The sequence below is a fragment of the Armigeres subalbatus genome, chromosome 3, assembly GCF_024139115.2.
Source record: "Armigeres subalbatus isolate Guangzhou_Male chromosome 3, GZ_Asu_2, whole genome shotgun sequence".
In the NCBI taxonomy this organism is placed as follows: domain Eukaryota; kingdom Metazoa; phylum Arthropoda; class Insecta; order Diptera; family Culicidae; genus Armigeres; species Armigeres subalbatus.
Window position 1 is genome coordinate 262,522,437 of NC_085141.1, and position 25,911 is coordinate 262,548,347.

Consider the following 25,911-nt stretch of genomic DNA (forward strand, 5'->3'; position numbering starts at 1 on the left):
TCGTTGAAGAGATTTAGAGTGAAGTGAGGGCAGATGCAGTGTATAAAATAGTGCTTGAGTTGTTGTGAAACTAGTTGATAGAATGAAAACCGTCTGTGACATACGGGAGTTTAACTGACAAATATGGTAGGATAAAATTGTTATCTCTTGCGCACTTTATAATTATTGATTAGTTTGCGATGGTTATTGCTCACTGCTTCAGTCTAGCTTTTTTAGTTGCAGTTGAGAAGTTGCATTTTGCAGTTCGTGATCTAGTCGTGGGTCTAAAAAAAGTGTTTCGTACTGAATTTTTGTGTGCCTAAAATTTTTGAAAGTTATTCCATTTGCTCGTGATACAAGAAAAAAGTGTCATGCTGAGATTTACAAAATTGTTGAATTAGAGCTAATTGAATTTTTTTCTGATCTGATCACATCTCTATGATGAATCATTTCATATCTCGGATTAAAGTGATTCCATCTCGTCATTCCAGGCTCCATGTTCCAGGCGATCTCGATTTGAGATTTTTTTTTTTTTCTTATTGACATTATATCCCCATTGGGACATTGTCGCTTCGCAGCTTAGTATTCCTTTAGGCCTTCCACATTTGTTAACTGCGAGGTTTCTAAGCCAAGCTCCCATTTTTGTATTCCTATATTATGAGGCTAACACGAGAATACTTTTATGCCCAGGGAAGTCAAGAAAATTACCTACCCGATAGTTTCCTAGAACGGATCGGGAATTGAATCCAGCCAACTTCAGCATGGTCTTGCTTTGTAGCTACGCATCTTACCGAACGTCTAAGAAAATATTTGAGATTTTATTTTTTTTCGACTAATATTTTTTGCGATGACGCATGGTGTCTTTCCGAGTAACAGCATTCATATTCAATAGAATTTCTCTTGCAAGAGAGTTTCCCAAGAACGGTCAGCAGAATTCCTCGTGGAAGTACAAAGGAAGTTTCTATGGAAATTCAACAGAATTCGTGGATATGTAGCGGATATTTTCATGGAAATATAAGAGAATTTTCCGTTGATGGGAATTTGACTTTCACGAAGAGATGGGAATTCGAAAAAAATCTGGAGAATTTCCGGTGGGAACTCGGGCAAATTCTACATGGAGAATCGGTCCTCAAGAGGGGGCCACCGAATTCATCCTCGTAGCGCGTATGAAGTGGCAAAGTCTGTTTGCTTTAGTCGCTCTATAAAGGTCATACCGAGACGGCCGTCGGTACCGAACGTTGTTGTTGGCGGATAGTTTTGGGCGAAGTTTAACCATCACCAGATAGTGGTCAGAGTCGATGTTAGCGCCACGATATGTCCTGACGTCGATAATGTCGGAGAAGTGCCGTCCATCAATCAGAACGTGATCTATTTGTGATTCTGTCTGCAGTGGTGATCTCCAGGTTTACCGATACGGAAGGCAGTGTTGGAAGTAGGTGTTGCAAATGACCTAGGATACAAAAAGTCGTCGGATTCTATGGGTCACCTTTGGTTGTCTTTGGTTGATAAAATTAATCTCTGTAATTTTTAGCTTAATCGGTTGTTCCATACGCTGGCGCATTTGATTTCAAGTTAATATGGCCCAAATATATAAGAAAATACACACACACTTTCGTTCTGGAAGTTGGTTCGTGAGGGGTTTGATTAAGTTGCCATCAGCGTGTGTTTAAATATTAACACCTCAGCATTTCAATCGGTGAGCAGCAAGCCATGACTCGGCCTCTCCTTGTCCGATCTTCGTGGTGTGTACACGCATCCTCACGGAGAGCTGCTGTCATCGCATTTCGCTCCGGGCATTTGGGGCCACACATTTTGGCGATCCTCCCTGGTTATGTTTTGGATCCTGCCCTGACGCTGATTTCAAAAGGTGAGTTGAATTCAAGTGATTATTAACGCATTTGCCCAAAAGTACACGCGGCGCTCCCCAAAAGAAACGACGCACCGCGCTTATTGTTGCCCGTATACTCGATTCTTATGGGGAGATAACATTGCGGCGTTTCCTATGGTGCGGTTGTTCCTTTCGAATGCGAAACGCCGCGTGGAATCTTGTACAAATGCGCTTTTGGAAACATTACAACAGCCGCGCGGTCTATCGTCTTGAAAGCACCCTACAATAATGTACAAAGAATAAATTATATGATGGTTTAAAAAATCATAAGACAAGGTGGTTTGTATTGCTGCAAAACGCGTCTGGACGACCGCTGGGATATGTATTGTGGTGTGGAAAATCACAAAGCGTGTCTGGACGAGCGCTGGAAAATGGATTGTGGTTTGGAAAATCACAAAGCGGGGCTGGAAGACCGATGGAAAATGGATTGTGGTTTGAAAAATCACAGAGCGCGTCTAGAAGACCGCTGAAAACTGGTTGTGCTTTGGAAAACCATAAGACGCGTATGAAAACTGATGTAAAAATCACAAAGCGCGTCTGGACGAGTGCTGGAAAATGGATTGTGGTATGGAAAATCACAAAGCGCGGCTGGAAGACCGATGGAAAATGGATTGTGGTTTGAAAAATCACAGAGCGCGTCTGGAAGACCGCTGAAAACTGTTTGTGCTTTGGAAAACCATAAGGCGCGTCTGAAAACTGATGAAAAAATCACAAAGCGCGTCTGGACGAGTGCTGGAAAATGGATTGTGGTTTTGAAAATCACAAAGCACGTCTGGAAGACCGCTAGAAAATTGGTTGGGAAAATCCCAAACCGCTTCTGGAAAACCACAGGAAACTGGTTTACAGTGTGGAAAAACACAAAGCGCGTCTGGACAACAACTCGAAAATGGATTGTGGTTTGGTACAAAGTACATCTGGACGACCGCAGGAAAATGGTTTGTGGTGTGGAAAATCACAAAGCGCGTCTGGAAAACCGTTGAAAAATTGGTTGTGGTTTGGAAAAACACAAGGTGCTTTAGGAAGACCGCTGAAAAATGGATTGTGGTTTGGAAAATCACAAAGCAAAAAAAACCGCTGGAAAATGGATTGTGGTTTAGAAAATCACAAAGCCCGTCTGGACGACCGCAGGAAAATGTTTTGTGGTGTGGAAAGTCAAAAAGCGCGTCTGGAAGAGCGCTGAAAAATAGATTGTGATTTGGAAAATACCAAAGCGCGTCTAGGGAGTGAGTGCTAGTAATGGACCCCGTGCGTATAATGGACCCCCTGAACAAAATCCGAGAGTTTACGCTTGAATCTACAATTTCCTGCAAACTTCCATAGGATGAAGTTGCTTCACTTATCAGGGTAGTAGTTCCATACAATTGTTTTGCACTGGGAGACTGAAATTTAGTTATATTAACTAATTTATGAATGTAAACGCGCTAGAGGGTCCATTACTAGCACAGAAGGGGGGGTCCATAATAGGCAACAGGAACATGTGGAAATGGAACATGTAAATCAAATGGGGGGACCATAATACGTATGTAAACAAACTCGATGTTGCGTATTATGGACCCGGGGGTGGCCATAATAGGCAACATAATTTTAAAATACATAATTTAGTAGTAAAAATGAATGTTTTATCATGTGTAATGTACGAAACGCGATGCTGATACCTGTTGCTTGTCATCTAGTGCTGCAGAATGGCAATTTGTCATGAGTCTTACTGTAGCGAAGCGATTGAAGTAAGTTTCCGTCGTTAAGGGGTCCATTACTAGCACTCACTCCCTACGCGATGGAAAATGGATCGTGATTTGGAAAATCATAACGTCCGTCTGGAAGACCGCAGTAAAATTGTTTGTGGTGTGGAAGCACTTTATGAAGCGCGTCTGGACGACCACTAGGAAATGGATTGTGGTTAGGAAAATCACAAAGCAAAGCGTTTGGACGACCGCAGGAAAATGGAATGGTTTGTGAAATGGTTTGGAAAATCACGTCTGGAAGACCGCAGTAAAATGGTTTGTGGTGTGGAAGCACTTTGTGAAGCGCCTACAAGAATGTGTCTAGAAGAATGTGTCTAGAAGAATGTGTCCAAAAGATATTTTAGTTACTAGATAAAGATTGTCGCTTCGGTTCCCTTTGTTCTGCTGTCCGGAACATGTTGGGTACCAAGCTGTCAAATCGTATGGATTTTCCTTCTTTGACATTTAGCTCCCCTATCCTCGCCAGCAAAAGATGTTCCGGACAGCGACGACAGCGACAATCTTTATCTAGTAACTAAAATATCTTTTATGTGTCCGCATGTCTAGAAGACCGCTAGAGAATTGGTTGGGAAAATCCCAAAGCACGTCTGGAAGACCGCTAGAAAATTGGTAGATAAAATCACAAAGCACGACTGAACGAGCGCTGGAAAATGAATCGTGGTTTGGAAAATCCCAAAACGTGTCTGGAAGACCGCTAGAAAATTGGTTGAGAAAATCCCAAAGCGCATCTGGAAGACCGCAGGGAAATAGTTTGTGGTTTGGAAAATCTCAAAGCGCGTCTGCACGACCACTCGAAAATGGATTGTGTTTTGGTAAATCAGCACGTCTGGACGACCGCAAGAAATGGTTTGTGATGTGGAATATCACAAAGCGCGTCTGGAAAACCCTTGAAAAATGGATTGTGGTTTAGAAAATCACAAAGCACGTCTGGACGACCGCAAGAAAATGGATTGTGGTTTGGAAAATCATAAAGCGCGACTGGACGAGCGCTGGAAAAGATTGTAGTTGGAAAATAATAAAGCGCGCTTGGGAGAGCACTGGAAAATGGAATATGCTTTGGAAAATTATAAAGCGCGTCTGGACGAGCGCTGGAAAATGGTTTGTGATTTGGAAAATCATAACGCACGTCTGGAAGACCGCAGTAAAATAGTTTGTGGTGTGGAAGCACTTTGTGAAGCACGTCTGGACGACACCAGAAAATGGATTGTGGTTTGGTAAATCACAAAGCACGTCTAGAAGACCGCTAGGCCGCTAGAGAATTGGTACGGAAATTCACAAAGTGCAAATGGACGAGCGCTCGGAAATGGATTGTGTTTTGGAAAATCATAAAGCACGTCTGGGAAACCGCTAGAAAATTGGTTGGAGAAATCACAAAGCGCGTCTGGAAGACCGCTAAAAATAGATTGTGTTTTGGAAAATTACAAATCGCGTCTGGACGAGCACTGGAAAATGGATTGTGGTTTGGAAAATCACAAAACGCGTCTGGTTTGGAAAATCATAACGCGCTTCTGGAAGACCGCAGTAAAATGGTTTATGGTGTGGACTGGACGCGTCTGGACGACCACTATAAAATGGATTGTGGTTTAGTAAATCACAAAGCACGTCTAGAACACGTGAAGCGCGTCTGGACGACAACTAGAAAATGGATTGTGGGTTGGTAAAGCTCTAGAAGACCGCTAGAGAATTGGTTGGGAAAATCACAAAGCGCGTCTGGAAGACCGCTAGAAAATTGGTAGAGAAAATCACAAAGCGCGACTGGACAAGCGCTGGAAAATGGATTGTGGTTTGGAAAATCACAAAGTACATCTGGACGACCGCAGGAAAATGGATTGTGGATTGGAAAACTACAAAGCGCGTCTGGACGAGCGCTGGAAAATGGATTGTGCTTTGGAAAATCACAAAGCACGTCTGGACGATCGCAGGAAATGGTTTGTGATGTGAAAAATCACAAAGCTCGTGTGGAAGACCGCTGGAAAATGGATTGTGGTTTGGAAAATAACAACGCGCATCTGGAAGACCGCAGTAAATGACGTCTGGAAGACCACTGAAAAATAGAATGTGGTTTGGTATATCACAATGCACGTCTGGAAGACCGCTAGAGAATTGGTTGGGAAAATCACAAAGCGCATCTGCAAAACCGGTTTGTGGTTTTGAATATCACAATTAACTTTGATAATTTTACGACAATGTGGTTACCAGATTATGCCAAAAAAATTTGTGCACAACTTTGACAAAAGTTTTCTCCAAAATTTCTCATTGTTGCCCCTAGCTTGGCTTAATTGGCCGCCAGTAGTTGCTCTTCCATTATGACCAAATCAACTTTTCTTGTACAGAGAATCAACTGATGCTTGTTTGGAACTAGCACTCATCTTCAATGTACAAGAACTGGTGATCAGTCATTCGTCCACTGTAAGTCGTGTTTACCTCTGCACTTGCCACGAGTTCATGCGGATTTTTTTATTGGAATTTAGGGTTAGGTTGTATGGCAGAGGTTCGTCTTGGTAAACGGTTTGCCAATGGGATAGGAAAAAAAGGATGATAGTTATATGTTGACCACCGGTCGAGTTGTTTTGCCCGACTAAGGTTCTGCCTCATTTGGAGAATTAAACTTAAAAGTGACAGTTCGAAAATTAGTAAATAACCCGGTAATAAGAATGGCTGGTGCTGCCCAGCAATTCCAATAAGACATCGATGCAAAATGATTCGATATCTGTCAAAAGCAATCTTGCTCTGCGAGCAGGGTTATTTGATAATTATTGAAATGTCACTTTTAAGTTTAATTTCAGTTTAATTCTCCAAATGAGACAGACCCTAATACTCGACTTCTCTCCTCAGGGGTCACTCGAACGGTCGCTGGCTGAAACTTAACATATTGCTTTGCACAAAGTGCTTCTCCAACTTGACCACCTCCCAAGCTACGTTACTCGAACTCTCAAACTCTTCCAACCCGCCAACAAATCCCGGCAGAAATTATGCAACGCGAAAGATCAAAGTAGTCAACGGAACGGAAAAGCGAACGGAATGATCTCTCAGCGATTACTCCGACTAAAAAACTACTCGATCTTCTTACTTAAAATTCATGGGGTTTATTTGTTTCGGGTTGAATCCATTTGGAATTGGTACGGAAATGGAAATGTTTATCTAGATCATGGCCATGTCTACACACTAGTCACATACCTGCACAGGTTTCTTCTTCGTCGACTTGCTGGGTTTCGCCGGCGCGATGGCGGCGAACCGGTTCGGAACGATGGCGTCGAACCTGTTCGTGGCGAAGCTGTCCTTGACGATGGCGGCGACAGAAGAATCGCCTAGCTACAGGATGGTGCGCAGCTGATGAGCCCGTGCAAGTATGGCCGAACTAAATTTGCGAAGTGGGTGGCGGCTGGACGGAAATCCTTCGATTTTCTCGTGAGAGCTGCGTCGACGGATGTCGCGCTTCCCGGGTTGATTTTCCCCTCCGGACAAGGGCCAACGTACCTCCGCACGGCTTCGCTTTTTACGGCTATGACCGCCCGTGATGAAATGAACCCTCGCCTTCGATTCCAATCCGGCACTGTGGTACGCAATTGGCGACGTATTCCACGCGCCGAGCTCTCCGTAGGGTTCGGAACGTTTTGGACCACCGTCGATTGATTGGCGATCGACGGTTCACTTTTTGCTTCTCTTTTTGATGAAACTTCACCACACTCCGTTTCACTACCCCAAAGGGCGGGCCTTGACGAGCGCACGGACTCCACAAAAAATTCCTCCAAACGATAAAACGGCGGAAGTGCCGTAAACCCTTTTCGTCGACTCCGGCTCGCCTCCGAAATTCCAGCCCGTACCAAAAAAAAAAGTCCAACGCGAAACATAAATTAACATTTAAACAGACAACGAGTAGTTCGACAAAAATTTACTAAATCTACAGAACGAACGAAAAAAAAAACTAATTACAATCATGTACAAAATCACTCCAATCACTTTAATTACCTCGACAAACTCGCAAAACTTCTAACTGCCAGCCGTTATGGAAGCGAAATGACCGAGTTTGAGTTTGTTCTGTAACAAGAAACCTTCTACAACACATAACCCATTATCTAGCAATTGCGCCAATTTAAATTTCAAATGGCGACATAGAGATCGCGCCTTCGGAAACATCGAACTAACTTTACTACATAGAACATTAAAAAATATCGTTGCCATATCAAATATGGCTGTCGTCATAGTACTCAAATATCACAACATTTAGTCGAGACACAAACCATGTCGACGAATTGCTTTCTCGTTGACACGTATCGAACATTATTTTACTTAAAAAGAAAAAAAAACTTCAAAAACTACAAATATTAAATTCAACTAAAATGGACGACACGTAAAAACTATTTCCAAAACTTATTTACACTTGATTTTGCTTAAAAGAATAAAAACGCCTGAAGCCACGGAAATTTACGTAAATTTAAAAAGGTAAAAAACGTAAAACGTTACAATGTAAATCCAAATTGTAAGCAGAAATAAGCTTTATCGCTTATTTCGAATTATAAATGCTACTGCTAGAATAGTCTAGTTGAATGGTATAGGATGGAGATGGAAACTGGTATGAAGTCCATTTCCAGTTTTAGCGATTGCTAAAACATTAAAAATATAAGAAAAGATAAAAAATAGGAATGTTGAACGGGCCTCAGGGTTGAACCCACGACCTCCTGCGTATGAAGCACAAGTGGTAGCCATATTACCACCAAGCCCGTGACACTAATTGCAACATGTTAACCAGAGATGATTTTGAGTAAAGCGGGACTTTCTAGAAATAATGCTCAATGACTGACGGAACGAAGAAAGTGTTCGGTTGATGATAAGCTATTTTTTTTTAGCAATACATAACGTTCGGCGGAATTTGCATTGGCTGCATAGAATGACGATTCTAGCCAGATCTCCGTGGCGTGCATACGAATCCACGAAGAGCTACTGTCCCTGTCATCGCATTTTACTAGGGCCATTTGGGACAAACAGTTCAGATAAGTCAGATTGAGTCTAGAATTGCAAAAAAGGCAGCTGGTATGTTAAATAAGGCTTCCATAGAACATTGTACAAAGAGGAGTAAACTTTTAATTAGTTTTTGGCTGATTTATTCGGTGTTCCGTTGTTATTACGTTTGTGATGTTTTTTGTTGGCAGAGCAGCGGTTATTTTTTAGCTCGTTCGTACAATTGTTGCTATGCGAGTTGATGGAGTATGGTGGTGGTGGTATGATACTATGTTGGATGCCGAATTTCAAAAGCACTTGGAATGATAGAAGAATGGTCATGCAATAATGAATGGTGTCTAACTTGGTAGAGGACAAATATGAGAGGAGTGTCCCAGTGCAGTGTTCGACAAGTTCCCCAATCGCCTAACTTAGCTAACGCCTTCACACGCCGCTTATATTCATCTATCAGCGTGTTAAGTTCCAGTACCAAATTCTGTCTCACCACCGGGAGGTCGAATAGGCATCTGAATAGTTCTTTTCGTAGAAACCGCTGGTTGACGTATTGATTTATCAATGTATCCCACGTCGACGCACTGTTGTTCGCCTGTCTATCTACACTCTCGAAAGGCCTCTCGCTCCTTCCTCCAATTGCTGCAAGCTATGTCCTCGTTGCAAAGAATCATCGAGATGTACCTAAATGTTTCGGAATGACTTCTACTTGGATTCGTCTCTGTGGAACTTCGGGAGATCGATCTTCGCTAGCCTATGGTGGAAGCTTGAGTTGGATTGAGCAATACTGTGAGTCATGGATGCATTCATCTGAGAAATTGAGGGTGCTCATTGTCGGAAGCAAAAAGCCCTTCACCGCACAATACTTGTCTTCGAAAGCAGTGCGGGCTTCGATGTGTTTTTCAAGCATCTCGACTTCGCTTTGGGTATAGGGTTTCTAATCGAACTAATACTTGGTTGGAAACACGCTCGTGATTATACTCTGCCACAATGTTCTCCGTCACATCACGTATCGCTAATACTCGCTTCAGGGTTAAAAGGGATTTTTCCAACTTCTTTTCCACTTTAGTAGCCATCATTCACTTGAAACCATGCGAACCGAAGCGAAAGCATAAAGTTCGAATAATATGATGTACAAAGTTTTATTAAGTATTCAATTTTGTTGGAGATGTTCAGCACTGGGCGGGCCTATGACGAGATTCGGATTAATTTATGTTCTCATTTCTAAAACCTTTATTAATAATAGTTAAAATATTTTAAAAGCAATGCAATGAAATAAGTGTGACTGCGTTTTAGATTTTTTTTTTAAAGAATATGAATAAAATGCTAATGAAGCCAATAATATCGTTAGATGATTCGGGTAAATTTGTGCATTACGTCACCGATGAAGATCTCTCGTTGGTAATTGGTCTGTTATATAATAGTTGGAAATCGTTGAATCATTTACTCTTTTCTGTTACATTTTCAGATGAATGTCAGCATCTACGACTATCCTCGTGAAATATGGGTGACCATTCCTTTTTGGGAGATTTTGGTTAAAACGGTCACCTTCTTGCCTTTGATCACGTTCGGAATTTTCGGCAACATTGCACTTCTATGCATAATCTTTACCATTCGGGCCCTCAGGACTCCAACCAATATGCTGATTGCAAACTTGGCCGTAGCTGATTTGGCCACCTTGATCATCTGTCCTGTTATGTTCATGCTGCACGATTTTTATCAAAACTACGTTATGGGATGTGTTGGCTGTAAGCTGGAGGGATTTTTGGAAGGTGATTAAGTATGATTAGATCGAATTCATTTTTACATTTGCGTCTCATTAAACAGGTCTCCTACTAATAACGTCCGTCCTTTGCCTTTGTGGAATAAGCTACGATCGTTTAACTGCGATTGTGTTTCCAAAGAAGTCCAGGTTAACGATGCGAGGTGTGAACGTAATTATTGCCAGCTCGTGGGGCATAGGATTTTGCCTCGCTCTTCCTTTGACAATCTTCCGTAACTACAAGGAACGTCAATGGAAAAATTACTTGGAAACCTTTTGCGCGGAGAATACGAACTTTTTACCGCAATACTGGCACGTCCTGATTGGAGCCTTGGTATGGTTTCCTTTAGCCGTAATGATCTGCTGCTATGGTTTGATATTTCTCAAGCTTGATCGGTATCAAAGGAAGGTATTAAATCGAGAGCATCCGATTTCAGTTTGCTACAAAAGAAAAGTGGCAAAATGTTTGTTCGTAGTACTAATTGTGTTCGTCTTGCTGAGGATACCATTTACCACTTTAGTTTTTATTCGGTACTACCGATTCGTTAATGCAAATAGTGATCAGATAGGAAAAGACTTTCTTATACTTTGGTACGTGTCTCATTACTTGATGTTCTTGAATGCGGCCATTAACCCAGTAATCTATGGAATGACAAACGATAACTTCCGGAAAGCATATAATAAAACAAAAATTTGGAGATGCTTCTGGAAATCTGGACCAGTTAAAAAGGTAAGAATAAAAACTTGAAAACATGGATTAAGATTAAGACAATTCAGCAGTTTTAACATATCTTGAACATGGTAAAAAATGAAAAGTTTAACCCTTAGAGGTGCAAGAACAATTTGTAATATATTTTCGTGAAGCATAAACTATATTATACATATGACATACATCTCGTTTTGTTCGGAACCCGTGTAACATAATGTTATGTTTCAGGCCGATCCACGGATGAAGGAACCAGCAGTGATGATTATCGGTCACCTTCAGCCACGTGGTCCTTGTGGAAGTGAAAAGTGCATCGATTTTTCAGAGTGGATCATTCAACCTAAACAAGGTGTTCAAACTGGTGAGTCGAGAGAGACTAAATCCTCCCAGTTGAAGGCAACCACGGAAGAAGTGCAAACAAAATGTGAACAAAAAACATCCCATAACTGTGAGTTGATTATTGCTGATCAGTTTCGAGAAAAACAGAGCAAAATGCAGTCAGCAGGATTCATTTGAATATCAAATTTGTATAATACATTTAATCGATTAGAGATGACTCAGTCCAGTTGCACTACCCCACATGATCCTTCGACGCCAAACAAATTTGCGGCGTTCTTCGGTTGTCCAAGTCGTTTCTTCTCATCGGTTCCATATTGATCTTCCTGCAGGAAGTAGTCCCGGTACGAAACAAGTTTCTTCTCCCAATTGAAAATAAGATCTTGCAGTGGACCGGCATCTCCTCCGTACTCTGCCGGGAGCAGTCTCCTCGGTACGTGTCGGTAAAACGATTCAAGATCTTGCCCGTGGACATAGAGCTGTTTGGAAAAGAAAAAAAAATAGTTGAATATTGTTTATGTTGCACAAATCGGATATCAATATTGCATACAAGCTCAAAGAAAATTCCAACTCAATTCATAATTCTATAATAATTGTATAAGTGTGTTCTTGTGTTTCTAGTCATTTTGTAACTGGCGGAGACGTGTAAGAGTCGTAATAAACAGTCAATTAGCATTGATCACCATTGGGGAGCTGAGCTATGTAAAATTTTGGCATCGGTGTATAAGCTTTTACAACAATAATTTGTTGATTTTCAGTATTTAATCTCTGATCCATAATTAAACTTCATTTTATGAATGTTGTGGAAAAACAGTTAACTTTTCTAATGATGAACATTCATATGTATCTCACCATTATTATGTTGTCTGTTGGGGTAAATTCGACACCTGCCATCGAATACCAAAAGCCTCTGTTTTATTAGACTCATCATTCGCATAATATAATTCAAGTATTGGAAAGTTAGACGCCGGGGAATATAACTTAATCATAGACTGATTACATTCCATATCATCATTGGGCATGAAAATAGGTCTAGGGGGTAATATTGAGTCGTCAAGGAAAACCTGCAGGTCGAATAACAATAGCGCTCAAAGAAGAATCGTAAGCCTAAAAGGCTTGTTTTGCTCTTAGATACATATATTCAATCCCTTCTCTATAGTTCTTTAGTTCTATAGTTCTTTCGTGATCCATTTTCACTTTCGTGATCCATTAGTTCTTTAGTTCTTTCTTCATCCATTTTCACCCCTGTAAACATGTAGCTTGTCGCCTACGGAACTAGTCATTTTCATTTCTTGTCATAACTGCACCATACGCATTTATTTTAAATCACCGTCATTAACAACTTTTAAAAATAAGTGAAATATAAATGTAGGTCAATATTTACAGTAGTTAGCATATTTGTTACTAACAATCTTATACTCTATATATTTATCACCGTGGGTCGGGAACTAAATAAATAAAATATGATAGTGGTGATGATTTTAAATATACAAAATTTTGATTAACCATCGTTTATGAGTGACGCCTAAACATATACACACACATATCAAAATGAATGTTGTTAAACATTTTCAACATTCCACGTCGAGCATCCGTGCGAGACGGTTGTAAGTCCGCGTACGGTCTGCTTCTCATTCGGTTTTTTTTCCTGAAGTACAGGTAGTGGTTTTTTTCCGAAAGTGTTTTGAAGCATAGTGCTTGAGTGGAAGTGGTGCTTAGCTGTAGCAGTTAAGTAGCCATTTCGTTGGTTTTGCAACTACGCAAAACTTTGCAGTTTATTCGGCGTCCATCGCAGGCGCAGGCATCATCGTCCCACGCCGACAGTCATCATCCATCGTGCGTCTCCACCAACACAGACGCCGCCGTCCTGCCACCATCCATCCACCCAGTTGCAGTGTTGGGTGCGGCGAGAACACCAACAATAGTGTGGTTCGCTTCGACCGCACCACCGGCGAGTGTCCATCGAGCTAGTGTGTGCTGCCAGAACTGTTAGCCGGCAACACAGCAGTGTGAACGCAAGTATTTAATTGAGCTCCCTCTCATTGTTCCCCTCTCTTCTCCATCTTATTGGAATAGTTTTTTTCTTTCATTTTTGCTCGTTTTCCCCTCTGTCCCAAATCATTATTTTGTTTGTGTGTGTGTTTTTTTCTGCCCTTGTGATAATTGTTTAGTCTTAACAGAGAGTGTGCCTCGCTGCAGCGGCGCATTTCGTGTCCTGCAATGCGCGAAGGCGAAGTTGGCGGGGGTACTTCGTATTCCATGTCAGATGTTTCGTTGCATTCGGGTGTTCCAAACCAAAACGAAATGGACACCAGCAACGCTAAAATTTCCTCTACGAGCCCCCGTCCCAAGGTCTACCCTCACGACTCTAGTGGGCCGTATGTTGTTTTCTTTCGACCCAAAGGCAAACGTTTGAATATCAGCCAGATTAGCAAAGATCTGGAAAAGCGATTTTCGTCTGTCACGACCATTGACATGGTTGGGTCCAGTAAACTCCGTGTCACGGTCAGTGATCGCAAACAGGCCAACGAGATTGCCACCTGTGAGCTTTTCACTCTCGAATATAAGGTGTATTTACCGTCAGCAGTTTGTGAGATCGCGGGGTGGTGACGGAGGAAGTATGACATGCGACGATTTGAAACAAGGTTTCGGTCGTTTCAAGAACGTTTCTTTGCCTCCTGTTGCGATACTCGATTGCAAACAAATGTATTCGGTGTCGCAGGAGGGAGAGAAGCGGAGTTATTCCCCGTCTGACTCTTTCTGCGTCACTTTTTCCGGGTCCGCACTGCCTGACTACGTAGTGATTGGCAAACTTCGTCTACCTGTTCGGCTGTATGTACCGAAGGTGATGAATTGTGTTAATTGCAAGCAGCTGGGCCACACCGCTCAGTACTGTTGCAATAAACCTCGCTGTGCATCATGCGGAGAGAAGCATGTGGAGGAGCGTGCAAGACGGCACCGAAATGTGTCTATTGTAACGAAAGCCCTCCACATGCTCTTGAAGCTTGCCCAACGTACATACAGCAGCGAATCCACCAGAAGCGGTCTCTTCAGCAACGTTCTCGGCGAAGTTACGCCGAAATGTTGAGGAAGGCCGCTCCTCCACTCGTTTCTGACACCATCTACTCGTCTCTTCCTTTGGACGATCAAGGTAGCTCTGACTCCGAGGTTGGAAATGGGGTTCCCTTTGTTTTCAATGGCTCAACGAGGAAGAGAATAAAACAGAGCCAGCGACCCTCGAAAAAGCCTAGAAAACAGTCTCAAAGTGAGTCCCAAACCAACATGGTCAAATTCAAAGCGGGAGGAAATACTCAAAAACGATCAACTTTTGTGGTTTCACATCGGGATAATCGAGAGTTTCCACCGCTTCCGGGAACATCTAAAATCCCAGATACCCCATTTTTTGCGATTTCTCAGCCAGAAAGAGAGCATACAGAGCGAGCAGAAGAACTCCCGAGCGCTCCAATGTTCACACTTTCTGGCATCGTGGAGCTCATCCTCAACTTCTTTGATGCTTCCGGCCCCGTGAAGAACATGGTCAAAACTGTTCTTCCTATTCTGACTCCTCTCCTGAAGCAGCTGGCTTCGAAAATGCCCCTCCTCGAGTCATTTGTATCCTTCGATGGCTAACTTAGTCAATAAGGGTAACATGATTTCGATTCTACAGTGGAACTGTCGAAGTATTCTTCCAAAATTAGATATTTTTAAATTTTTAGTTAACAAATTACAATGCGATGCTTTTGCTTTATGTGAAACATGGCTAACACCAGATGTGAACCTTCATTTTCCTGATTTCAACATAATCCGCCGCGATCGGGCCAATCGATATGGAGGGTGCTTTAGGGATCAAAAAACAGCACTCCTTCTATAGAGTCGATCTTGCGCTGATGTCTGGCACCGAAGCTGTCGCATGTCAGGTGACTATTCGAGGAAAAGACCTCAGTATCGCCTCGATATATCTTCCTCCAAACACCGCGATATCTCGAAGAGATCTCTCGCACATCTGCTCGGTTATGCCCGAGCCACGGTTGCTCCTGGGAGATTTTAACTCCCACGGAACAGGCTGGGGGGAACTGTACGACGACAACCGTTCATCAATGATATACGACCTCTGCGACGACTTCAATATGTCAATTTTGAATACAGGAGAAGTTACACGAGTGGCTCCTCCAGCAAGAGATAGCCGTCTAGATCTTTCCATTTGTTCGAGCTCATTATCGTTGGACTGTACTTGGAAGGTGGTCCAAGATCCCCATGGTAGTGATCATTTGCCGATCGAAGTTTCGATTTCCAATGGACATAAGCAATCTGCTTCCATCGATCTTTCATATGACCTCACGAAGCACATCGATTGGGGCAAATATGCGGACGCCATCAGCGATGGCATACAGTCGATAGAAGCACTTCTCCCGCGGGAAGAGTACAAGTTTCTATCGCAGTTGATTCTTGAAAGCGCTCTTCAGGCACAACGTCGGCCGGTGCCAGGAGCTTCGGTTCGTAGGAAACCCTACAGTCCGTGGTGGGACATCGAGTGTACGCAACTTTATCGCGAGAAATCCGCCGCGTTCAAAGAATTTCGGAAACACGGGGCGATCGTTCTTCACAAACGATACACCGCGCTCGAAATCCAGTTCAAGAAACTGGTCAAAGTGAAGAAGCGCGAATATTGGCGCACTTTTGTTGAAGGTTTATCGCGCGAGACTTCAATGAAAACTCTGTGGACCGTCGGGAGAAGAATGCGCAACGCGTCGTCCGTAAACGAAGATCGTGAAAGCTCGTCGCGGTGGATACTTGACTTCGCAAAGAAAGTTTGTCCGGATTCGGTACCGGTGAGGCAAGAGCTACGTGATGCTTTTGCAGACAGGGATGATATGGATCGTCCCTTTTCGATGATTGAATTCTCACTTGCTCTCCTTTCATGTAACAATTCCGCTCCAGGGATGGATAGAATCAGGTTCAATTTGCTCAAAAACCTCCCAGACGTCGCGAAGAGGCGCTTATTGAACTTGTTCAATCAGTTACTGGAGTGCAACATTGTTCCGGATGATTGGAGGGAAGTGAGGGTGATAGCCATCCAGAAGCCCGGAAAACCCGCGTCGGATTGTAACTCGTATCGCCCCATCGCGATGCTGTCATGTCTTCGGAAGCTGTTGGAGAAGAATATTCTCTTCCGGCTAGACAAATGGGTTGAATCGAATAGTTTGTTGTCAGATACACAATTTGGTTTCCGCAGGGGCAAGGGAACGAACGACTGTCTTGCGTTGCTTTCTTCAGAAATTCAGCTTATGCGCACAAGGAGCAATTGGCTTCAGTATTCTTGGATATTAAGGGCGCTTTTGATTCAGTTTGCGTCGATGTCTTATCTGACAAACTCCACGAGTGTGGACTTTCACCAATTTTGAACAACTATTTGTACAATTTGTTGTCAGAGAAGCGTATGAGTTTTTCTCATGGTGACTCGGCACCTTCACGAATTAGCTACATGGGTCTCCCCAGGGCTCATGTTTGAGCCCCTTCTTTATAATTTCTATGTTAAAGATATTGATGAATGTCTCATGCCAAATTGCTCGTTGAGACAGCTTGCAGATGATTGTGTTGTATCCGTTTCGGGGCCAACATCGGTTGATCTGCAAGGACCATTGCAAGATACTTTGGACAATTTGTCTACTTGGGCTACGAAGCTGGGTATCGAATTCTCTCCGGAAAAACTGAGATGGTTATCTTTTCAAAAAAACATTAGCCGGCAAAGTTACCGCTCTAACTGATATGTAAGACAATCACCCGTAGCATAACTTCTAAATACCTCGCGGCCTGGTTCGACTCGAAATCTCCCTTCCGGAAGCACATTGTGTATCTGACACAAAAATGCCAGAAACGGATCAACTTCATGCGATCAATAACCGGAACATGGTGGGGAGCGCATCCCGAAGATCTTATGACGTTGTATAGAACAACCATTTTGTCGGTCCTCGAATACGGTAGTTTCTGCTTCCAGTCCGCGGCTAAAACACACATGCTGAAGCTTCAAAGGATTCAGTACCGCTGTCTCCGTATCGCGTTAGGATGTATGAATTCGACACATACAATGAGCTTGGAAGTACTTGCGGGAGTACTGCCACTAACAGATCGTTTCGCGGAATTATCGCTCCGGTTCCTCATCCGCTGTGAGGTTCTCAATCCATTGGTCATTGATAACTTCGAGAAGCTGCTCGAACAAAACCCTCAATCTCGATTCATGAGTATTTACCACTGGTACATAACGCTGGAGGTAAGCCCTTCTTCGGTAGATACCAATCGTGCTAACTTCTTAGACTCTTACAGTTCCTCTGTTACTTTTGATCTGTCCATGAAGCAGGAGGTTCATGGAATACCAGACTTTCTGTGTGCGGAGGTCATACCTCCATTATTTGCAAGCAAATACGGGCACGCCAGTGAGGAGAGAAGCTTTTTACAGACGGGTCAAAAATTGATGACTCCACTGGTTTCGGTGTTTTCAACGTTTTTCATAGCGCCTACTTTAAGCTCAAAGAGCCTTGTTCCGTGTATACTGCTGAGCTAGCAGCTATACACTATTCACTCGAGCAAATCGCATCCCTACCTCCAGACCACTTTTTCATCTTCACCGACAGTCTAAGTTCCGCGGAGGCTGTTCGGTCAAGGAAACTCAGTTAAGCACTCAGCGTATCTTCTAAATGGGATACGGAAAGCTTTGAGTGTCTTATCACAACGGTCTTACACAATCACCATGGCTTGGGTCCCTTCTCATTGCTCGATCCCGGGAAATGAGAAAGCGGACTCTTTGGCTAAGGTGGGCGCTATGGAAGGTGATATTTACGATCGGAAAATCACCTTCGATGAATTTTTCACATTAGTTCGTCAGGAAACCTTGAACAGCTGGCAACAGAAATGGACAAATGGGAGTTGGGTAGATGGCTGTATTCAATTCGCCCGCAGGTGTCGAAGCGTCCATGGTTAAAAAATTGAATATGGGACGAGACTTCATTCGAACCATGTGTCGTCTAATGTCCAATCACTACACTCTAAATGCACATCTTTTCAGAGTGGGGCTCTCGGAAGGAAATCTCTGTGTTTGCGGCGAGGATTATCAGGACATCGATCATGTCGTGTGGGCGTGCGAGGAGCATCGTGGCCCCAGATCTGCGCTAACTGAACATCTCCGGGTCCGAGGAAAACAACCAAAGCCTATTAGGGAAGTGTTGTCGGGCCTTGATCTCGAGTACATGTCCCTGGTCCACCAATTTTTGAAAGTTGCTGATGTAAAACTGTAATCATTGCCTGCCCATTCCCTTGTCTGTCGTACCCCATATTGAATGTCTTCCTCTTGTTGTACATTTCCATGTATGTCGTTAATCCCTTCCGTATGTCTGCCTCTCGTCGTTGTCTCCCAAAAAAAAAGTTTGTTTGTCCCGTTACAGATGTAAAAATGCGAGGAATGTCAACTTTGTGAACATCAGCATCGTAATTACTTAAGCACCCGATGTGCTTTACTACAGGTGTGGCCCAAACCCTAAAGTAGTATTTGTTCAACGAAAATTCGCTCTTTTGAGAGAGATACTCTCAGCTGGGTTGCCGAAGATGGCCGAAGACGACCGAATGTGACGTCACGTCTGGCATACTCAGTACAATTTTTATAACAGACGTGACGTTTCACTCCGCCCGCCCACTGTGGGTGGCGATGTTTACATTATTTTTTCGACTAATACAGACATATAGGACTTTGGCCCACACCTTTACTGAAGCACATCGTTAAGCACCCTAAAATCCTTTCCTTTCCTACCGTATTATTGTATTCCCTAACCTCGACAAAACCGCGAGTCTTTCGGTTCCCCAAAACTAACACTATGTATAAGAATCAAGAAATGTATTGTTAAACTTGATTTCGGCTCCGTAACGCTTCACGGCAAATGAGCCTTCCAAATAAACGAAAGATAAAAAAAAAAAAAAAAAAAACATTTTCAACTATGTTGTAACATCTTTTTCTTCTTCTTCTTCTTATTGGCATTACATCCCCACACTGGGACAGAGCCGCCTCGCAGCTTAGTGTTCATTAATCACTTCCACAGTTATTAACTGCAAGGTTTCTAAGCCAGGTTACCATTTTTGCATTCGTATATCATGAGGCTAGCACGATGATACTTTTACGCCCAGGGAAGTCGAACCAATTTCCAATCCGAAAATCGCCTAGACCGGCACCGGGAATCGAACCCAGCCACCCTCAGCATGGTCTTACTTTGTAGCCGCGCGTCTTACCGCACGGCTAAGGAGGGCCCATGTTGTAACATCATTTAGAATAAATTCACTTTTATTGGAATATCGGTATCGATGCTGCTCGTATAGAGGAAGGGAGCAGCGTGTGCGCGAAAGCAGATGGGAAAGAAACGGAATCCGAATGTTATCACTAGGCTGCGACAAGTGTGAAAATGGTTTAAAGGTGTTGATGTATGCGAGGGCCCTCGCATACAGATTATTGTTCTGATATTCGATTCCATAACGACTTGATGTGTCGGTTTTACCCTCATGTGGTGTTGATCTTACCCGCATCCCAGCTGGTTGGGCTGGAAGATGGACTGTTCGCGTTTTCATCATAAATCAAATTCTATCAAGATATATTGTCCTGCGACCTCATGGACTGATGCATGAAGAGCCAAAGTATGCTGGTATGAAATTTCTAGACCGGAAAATTGCTTCATAGATTGGGGAACTGTAAAGTTGCTTAGGGGCAGCAGGGACTATGTCCAAGGGCTTGACGATCCCTCCCCAGGCCATTTGCGAGTTGTGGGGCTTGCCTAGGATGTGGTTGGGTTTGACAGTGGGGGCTCAAAGCGCACAAGCCCAAGTCCTGACGCTGCAGGTGATTTGCTCTACAGGACAGAAAGTGTGGAAAAGCGGGCATCGAGCGGCTACCTTCTACCAAAGCTGTGTCACCACCAACGAGCTGGGATCCGGCTTCATAGTGCTGGGTAAGATGCGCCAACGAGTGGTTGGGAGGCAGCCAATCAACGCAAGGATGTGCAAGCTGAGGATAAAAGGCCGTTACTTCATCTATAGCATCATCAACGTGCACTGCCCTCACGAAGGGAGACCCGACAACGTGAAAGAAGCGTTCTACGCACAGTTGGAGCAGACATACGATGGATGCCCACTGCGGAAGCCAAAATCGTCATCGGTGACATGAACGCTCAGGTAGGAAGGGAGGAAATGTATAGACCGGTCATCGAACCGGATAGTCTACATACCGTATCGAACGACAACGGCCAACGATACATAAACTTTGCAACCTCCCGCGGAATGGTAGTCCGAAGCACTTTTTTCCCCCGCAAGAATATCCACAAGGCCACATGGAAATCAGTTAATCAAGTAACGAAAAACCAAATCGGCCACGTTGTAATTGACGGTTAAGTCTTCTCCGACATCACGAACGTACGTACTTACCGCAGTGCGAATATTGAATCCGACCACTACTTCGTTGCAGTATGTCTGCGCTCAAAACACGCATCGAAGTCGGACGCCACGGCTTAACATTGGGCTGCTACAAGACGGTAGGCTAGCCCAAGGATACGCACAGCAGCTGGAAGTGCCACTCCCAACGGAAGAGCAGCTAGGCGCAGCGGCTCTTGAAGATAGCTGGAGGCATATTCAATCTGCCTTTGGTAGCACTGTAACCACTGCACTTGGCACGGTGCCCCCGAATCAGAGAAACGACTGGTATGACGGCGAATGTGAGCAGTTAAATAGTGGAAGAGAAGAATGCAGCATGGGCGAGATTGTTGCCACACCGCACGAGGGCGAACGAGGCATGATATAAACGGGCGAGGAACAGTCAAAACTCGATTTTCCGAAGGAAAAAGCGCCGGCAGGAAGATCGAGACCATGAAGAGATGGAGCAACTGTACCGCGCTAATAACACACGAAAGTTCTATGAGAAGTTGAACCGTTCACGTAAGAGCCACGTGCCACAGCCTGATATGTGTAAGGACATAAACGGGAACCTTCTTACGAACGAGCGTGAGGTGATCCAAAGGTGGCGGCAGCACTACGAAGAACACCTGAATGGCGATATGGCAGACAACGGTGGCGGTATGGTAATGGACCTTGGAGAACGCGTGCAGGACATAATTTTACCGGCTCCGGATCTCCAGGAATTCCAGGAGGAGATTGGCCGGCTGAAAAACAAGGAAGCTCCTGGGGTTGACCAACTACCAGGAGAGCTATTTAAACAAGGTGGTTAGGCACAGGATAGAGCGCTGCACTGGGTCATTACCAATATTTGGGAGGAGGAAGTTTTGCCGCAGGAGTGGATGGAAGGTGTCGTGTGTCCCATCTAAAAAAAGGGCGATAAGCTGGATTGTAGCAACTACCGCGCAATCACTTTGCTGAACGCCGCCTACAAGGTACTCTCCCAAATTGTATGCCGTCACTAGCACAAATTGCAAGGGAGTTCGTGGGGCAGTATCAATTTTCAATAAGTCCGTCCAGCTATTTGACTTCGCCGACGACATAGATATCATGGCACGTAGCTTTGAGAATATGGAGGAAGCCTACATCAGAAGAAGAGGGGAGCTAAGCGGATCGGACTAGTCATCAACACGTCGAAGACAAAGTACATGATAGGAAGAGGTTCAAGAGACGACAATGTGAGCCACCCACCGCGAGTTTGCATCGGTGGTGACGAAATCGAGGTGGTAGAAGAATGTTTGTACTTGGGCTCACTGGTGACTGCCAAAAATGATACCAGCAGAGAAATTCGGAGATGCATAGAGGCTGGAAATCGTACGTACTTTGGACTCCGCAAGACGATCCGATCGAATAGAGTTCGCCGCCGTACCAAACTGACAATCTACAAAACGCTCATTAGACCGGTAGTCCTCTTCGGACACGAGACCTGGACGAAGCTCATGGAGGACCTACGCACACTAGAAGTTTTCGAAAGGAAAGCGCAGCGAGTGGGGTGCAGATGGCGGACGGTACGTGGAGGAGGCGAATGAACCACTAGTTGCATGAGCTGCTGGGAGAACCATTCATCGTTCACATCGCGAAAATCGAACGATTGCGGTGGGCCGGGCACGTAACCAGAATGTTGAAAAAAACCCGGTGAAAATGGTTCTCGACAACGATCCGACGGACACAAGAAGGCGAGGTGCGCAGCGGACAAGGTGGAAGATGACTTGCGGACCCTTCGTAGACTGCGTGGTTGGCGTCGTGGACCGAGTCGAATGGAGAAGACTCTTATATACCGCACAGGCCACTTCGGCTTTAGTCTGAATAAATAATAATAATAAAGTTGCTTAGGATATCGGTTTTACCCACTTTTCCCCTACATGAAAACAACGTGGAAAATTATTGTTATTACCATTCTGGCGTACTTATGTATTAGGATGGTTTGAAAAATCGATTTCTCTCCACCACACTCATTGAAAACCATTCTAATGTTCTGAGTGTTCTCCGAAAATTTGAGCTGATTAGGATTAAAAATGCATTGGCTGAGCATGCGTGAAATGAAAACCCAGAATAATCCACCTTGCGGTGATAGTGCCTTTCTCGTGTATTGTAAAATGTAACAAGAAAAGCACATAAGAAAGGTCAAAATTGCACCTTAGAGAGATAGATTTAGTTATTTCCATCAATTCACATTTATTTGCATTTATTTAATTCAATTAAATAAAAATGCTTTGCAGCAGTTTTTGAAAACATTTTTTTTTAATTTTGAATTTTTTTTTTCTCCAAGTGGGGTTTTGGAGTGATCCTATAGCCTTTACGTATACTTATCCGCGTATAGATATCAAAAAATGACAGTTGTGCGTCGCCTCCATTTTGAATGATGTGCCCATCAAAACGCAAGTGCATTTAGTTTTGGATTCCGGCAGGCTTGTCTTTCAAATCGATTGCTAATCATTGAAACGATCAATCAAGATGTGCTATAATGATCAAAAGCGATATAATCATTACAATGGAAAATTTAAATTTCTTATGCTAAAGTTAATGCAATCTTGAAACGGTTTATTCTAAGTCAGTTTTATCCAAATTAGCTTAATTTTTTGAAAAACTCTCAGAACATAAGCGTTGCGCTCGGTCTTGATGTCCTTTACGTCCTTCAGGTTTATTTGTTGTATGTATTTATTTTGCTTCTCACAGATTCAATTTAACTTTTCGTAGGTATAATTTTAACTATTTATTTGTAAAACTCAATATGTTTTTAATTTTTATAAGTAACTTATGTTGGTTATGAAATAGTAACTCACAGTCAAATTTGAATCTTATCATTACTAGCTGTGGGCTAGAATGGTGGTATATATTTTTAGGATTCAATCGAGAATGATGTCATAAAATGGATGAAAATAATTAAAGGCAGGGTTCTGCTAAATCATTGTCATACGATAATGATTGGAATTATCATTTGATGACTTCTCAGGTGTAAAAAATTGGCGAGTTGTCGTCGGCATTTTTTTACATTTCTAGGAATCAATTGATGATAAACACAAAATTATTCTGAGAATGTTGTTCATTCTCGATTATTTGAAAATTTGATGTTTCCTATCCCTGCTTAAAGGTATTGGAATCAAATCGAATACAAAATAAGTGATTTTTAAAAATGTTTTCAGTTTTCATACATGCGAAAAAGAGGGAAACCAACATACGGAAAACTGTAGCAAATATTGTTAGTTGTGTTTTTATAGTGATTTTGGCTCCATTGAATGTTCAAAAGAATCCAAGAGTGTTAAGGCGCTTTGAACATTTTTCCGCAATGGATGTCGTGCCATATTAATCGATTGGCATCCGCCAGACAAGCAAAGTGACTATATACGCAACCAGCAATTAAAGGCTAAATACTAATTTCTTGCACTTTCGTTAGTGTGGAGATTTGGTCTTAGAAATTCTTAAAAACGTTAAGCGAATCTCACAGCAGAATGAAAACCGAGCCCTGGAAGAGGACTCTCCTACCTGAATCCTACGTAGTCTTATATAAACAGACATTTTTCAAAAAATGATAAGAGTTTTTTCAAACTCTAATACATGTTATGCTAATACACAACAAAATAATTAGTCCTAGTAGAATTGAATGGAATAGTTCTGTGAACTTTATAAAAACAATTATAAATCTAAAATAAGTGAAACGTTAGTAACTTACTCTTGACTGGTTTTTCTCAGACATAAAACCTTTGAACATATTGAAGACCACCTCGAACCCACACGGAGTGTTGATATAGTGAAATCCTTTTTGCCTCAAAGGGGACGCTTCCTGACTCATCATAGTCATTTTCTTTACGAATGTAGGAGAGAACTGGAGAAAGTGATCCACTGTAACATTCGCAAGATCCAAGATGCCAATCTAAAATATTTAAATTCCACATAAAAATATGACTTAAAATTTACATTTGGTGAGTCTGAACTTACCTGTCCGGCAATCACGAAGTTGTCATCCTCAATCAGCATTATGTCGTGGGTCATGGTGCTCACTCGAATCACCTCCTCTATACTAAACTGGGACGTATTATAGGCAGCTGGTCGAACTAGAACGATTCTTGGCGAATCGGGGGTTGCCGTGTGTGGCAGAGGCAACCCAACACCAAGGCGAATGATTGCCCTTGTTCTCACGTTTTCCGGATCTCGCGTTCTGATCAATTCAGGGCACACTGTCCGAACTGTGTAATACAAATCCAGTTTTGCTTTGGTTCGCTCCAAACTATATTTACACCCTCGAAGAAAAGCCACTAGAAATTGATCGTCAACACGCGGTCGCAGATGGGGGCTTTGGGCAATCCATTGGCGGAGAATTTTCAGATCTTCGTGAATTCGTTCCGGTACCTCATTCAGTTCATTTTGAGCCTTTTTACTGAGCGAGCTCGATAGCGGTCGAATGTGAACCATAGCGCTGCCAATCAGCCAAATTTCGAGGTAATCTGGAACCACACGCAATACAAATGGTTGTTATAATCGATTTGATGGTTTTTCGTCGTTTTTATTCAACTGCCAGCACTACATGTATAGGTTCATGATCAAACCGTTGATAAACCCCTCTAAGTGCTTATCACTCTGTCTAGATAAGAGTTTATATTTTCGCATGATGATTCAGCATTTTTTCATAGTTCAGTACATTGTGTTATTTTGCTTCTGAACTAAATTTCGAAAATCTGTTCATAATTTTTATAATTTTTTTCACTGAAAAATATGTACTTTATACTTTTCCAGTTAAATATTCCAAAAGTCTCATAATTCCTACCTAAAACCTGTCACAAACAAATGAACTCAATTCGTCGTTCATGTGTTTCAACGCACGCTTGCAAAAAGAATCTGTGGAATGAGTACTTCATTCTTATGCTTAAGGATAACACGAATATAGGAGCGTACGATAGAAATATGAGAAATTTCCCTTTTTGGTTCTAAAGGTATAAAAAAAGGGATATAAAAAAAATAACTCGTAGATTTTTTGGACGTCCAGCTTTAGAATGATAATTTCCAATTTCAATTCCTAGTAGTGAAATATTCTGTACGAAAATATAAAACTACCTTCACTATAGACGAAACATAA

At 42.8% G+C, this 25,911-nt stretch overlaps 2 protein-coding genes across 5 annotated transcripts in view; one reads left to right on the forward strand and one right to left on the reverse strand.

Annotated features, from left to right (window-relative positions):
- Nucleotides 1–11,543, forward strand: LOC134219401 (neuropeptide FF receptor 2-like). 3 transcript variants are annotated; one of them, XM_062698122.1, is made up of 5 exons: nucleotides 1–126; nucleotides 9,856–9,960; nucleotides 10,028–10,331; nucleotides 10,387–11,051; nucleotides 11,259–11,543. In XM_062698122.1, exons 1-5 carry the CDS (start codon nucleotides 124–126, stop codon nucleotides 11,541–11,543), a joined length of 1,362 nt encoding a protein of 453 aa, XP_062554106.1. In that variant the 5' UTR covers nucleotides 1–123. The 3 variants fall into 3 exon arrangements, with proteins under 3 accessions (XP_062554106.1, XP_062554108.1, XP_062554109.1); XM_062698125.1 differs by having other exon boundaries at nucleotides 4–126; nucleotides 9,911–9,960; XM_062698124.1 differs by lacking the exon at nucleotides 9,856–9,960 and having other exon boundaries at nucleotides 3–126.
- The window catches only part of LOC134219402 (alpha-tocopherol transfer protein-like), a 27,113-nt gene continuing 12,740 nt past the window's right edge, over nucleotides 11,539–25,911 (reverse strand). For both annotated transcript variants that reach the window (XM_062698126.1, XM_062698127.1), the window contains exons 2-4: nucleotides 24,777–25,282; nucleotides 24,511–24,711; nucleotides 11,539–11,842 (exon numbers count right to left, since the gene is read on the reverse strand). In XM_062698126.1, coding sequence (XP_062554110.1) covers nucleotides 11,585–11,842; nucleotides 24,511–24,711; nucleotides 24,777–25,250 — 933 coding nt within the window. In that variant the 5' untranslated portion in view covers nucleotides 25,251–25,282 and the 3' untranslated portion in view covers nucleotides 11,539–11,584. The remainder of the gene's footprint in view (nucleotides 11,843–24,510; nucleotides 24,712–24,776; nucleotides 25,283–25,911) is intronic.

Excerpts from the sequence above, each read along its gene's own strand:
- LOC134219401 (XM_062698122.1), top strand. Across the intron at positions 10,332-10,386 it reads GCTGGAGGGATTTTTGGAAG|GTCTCCTACTAATAACGTCC; the intron begins GTGATTAAGTAT and ends CTCATTAAACAG. Across the intron at positions 11,052-11,258 it reads AATCTGGACCAGTTAAAAAG|GCCGATCCACGGATGAAGGA; the intron begins GTAAGAATAAAA and ends GTTATGTTTCAG.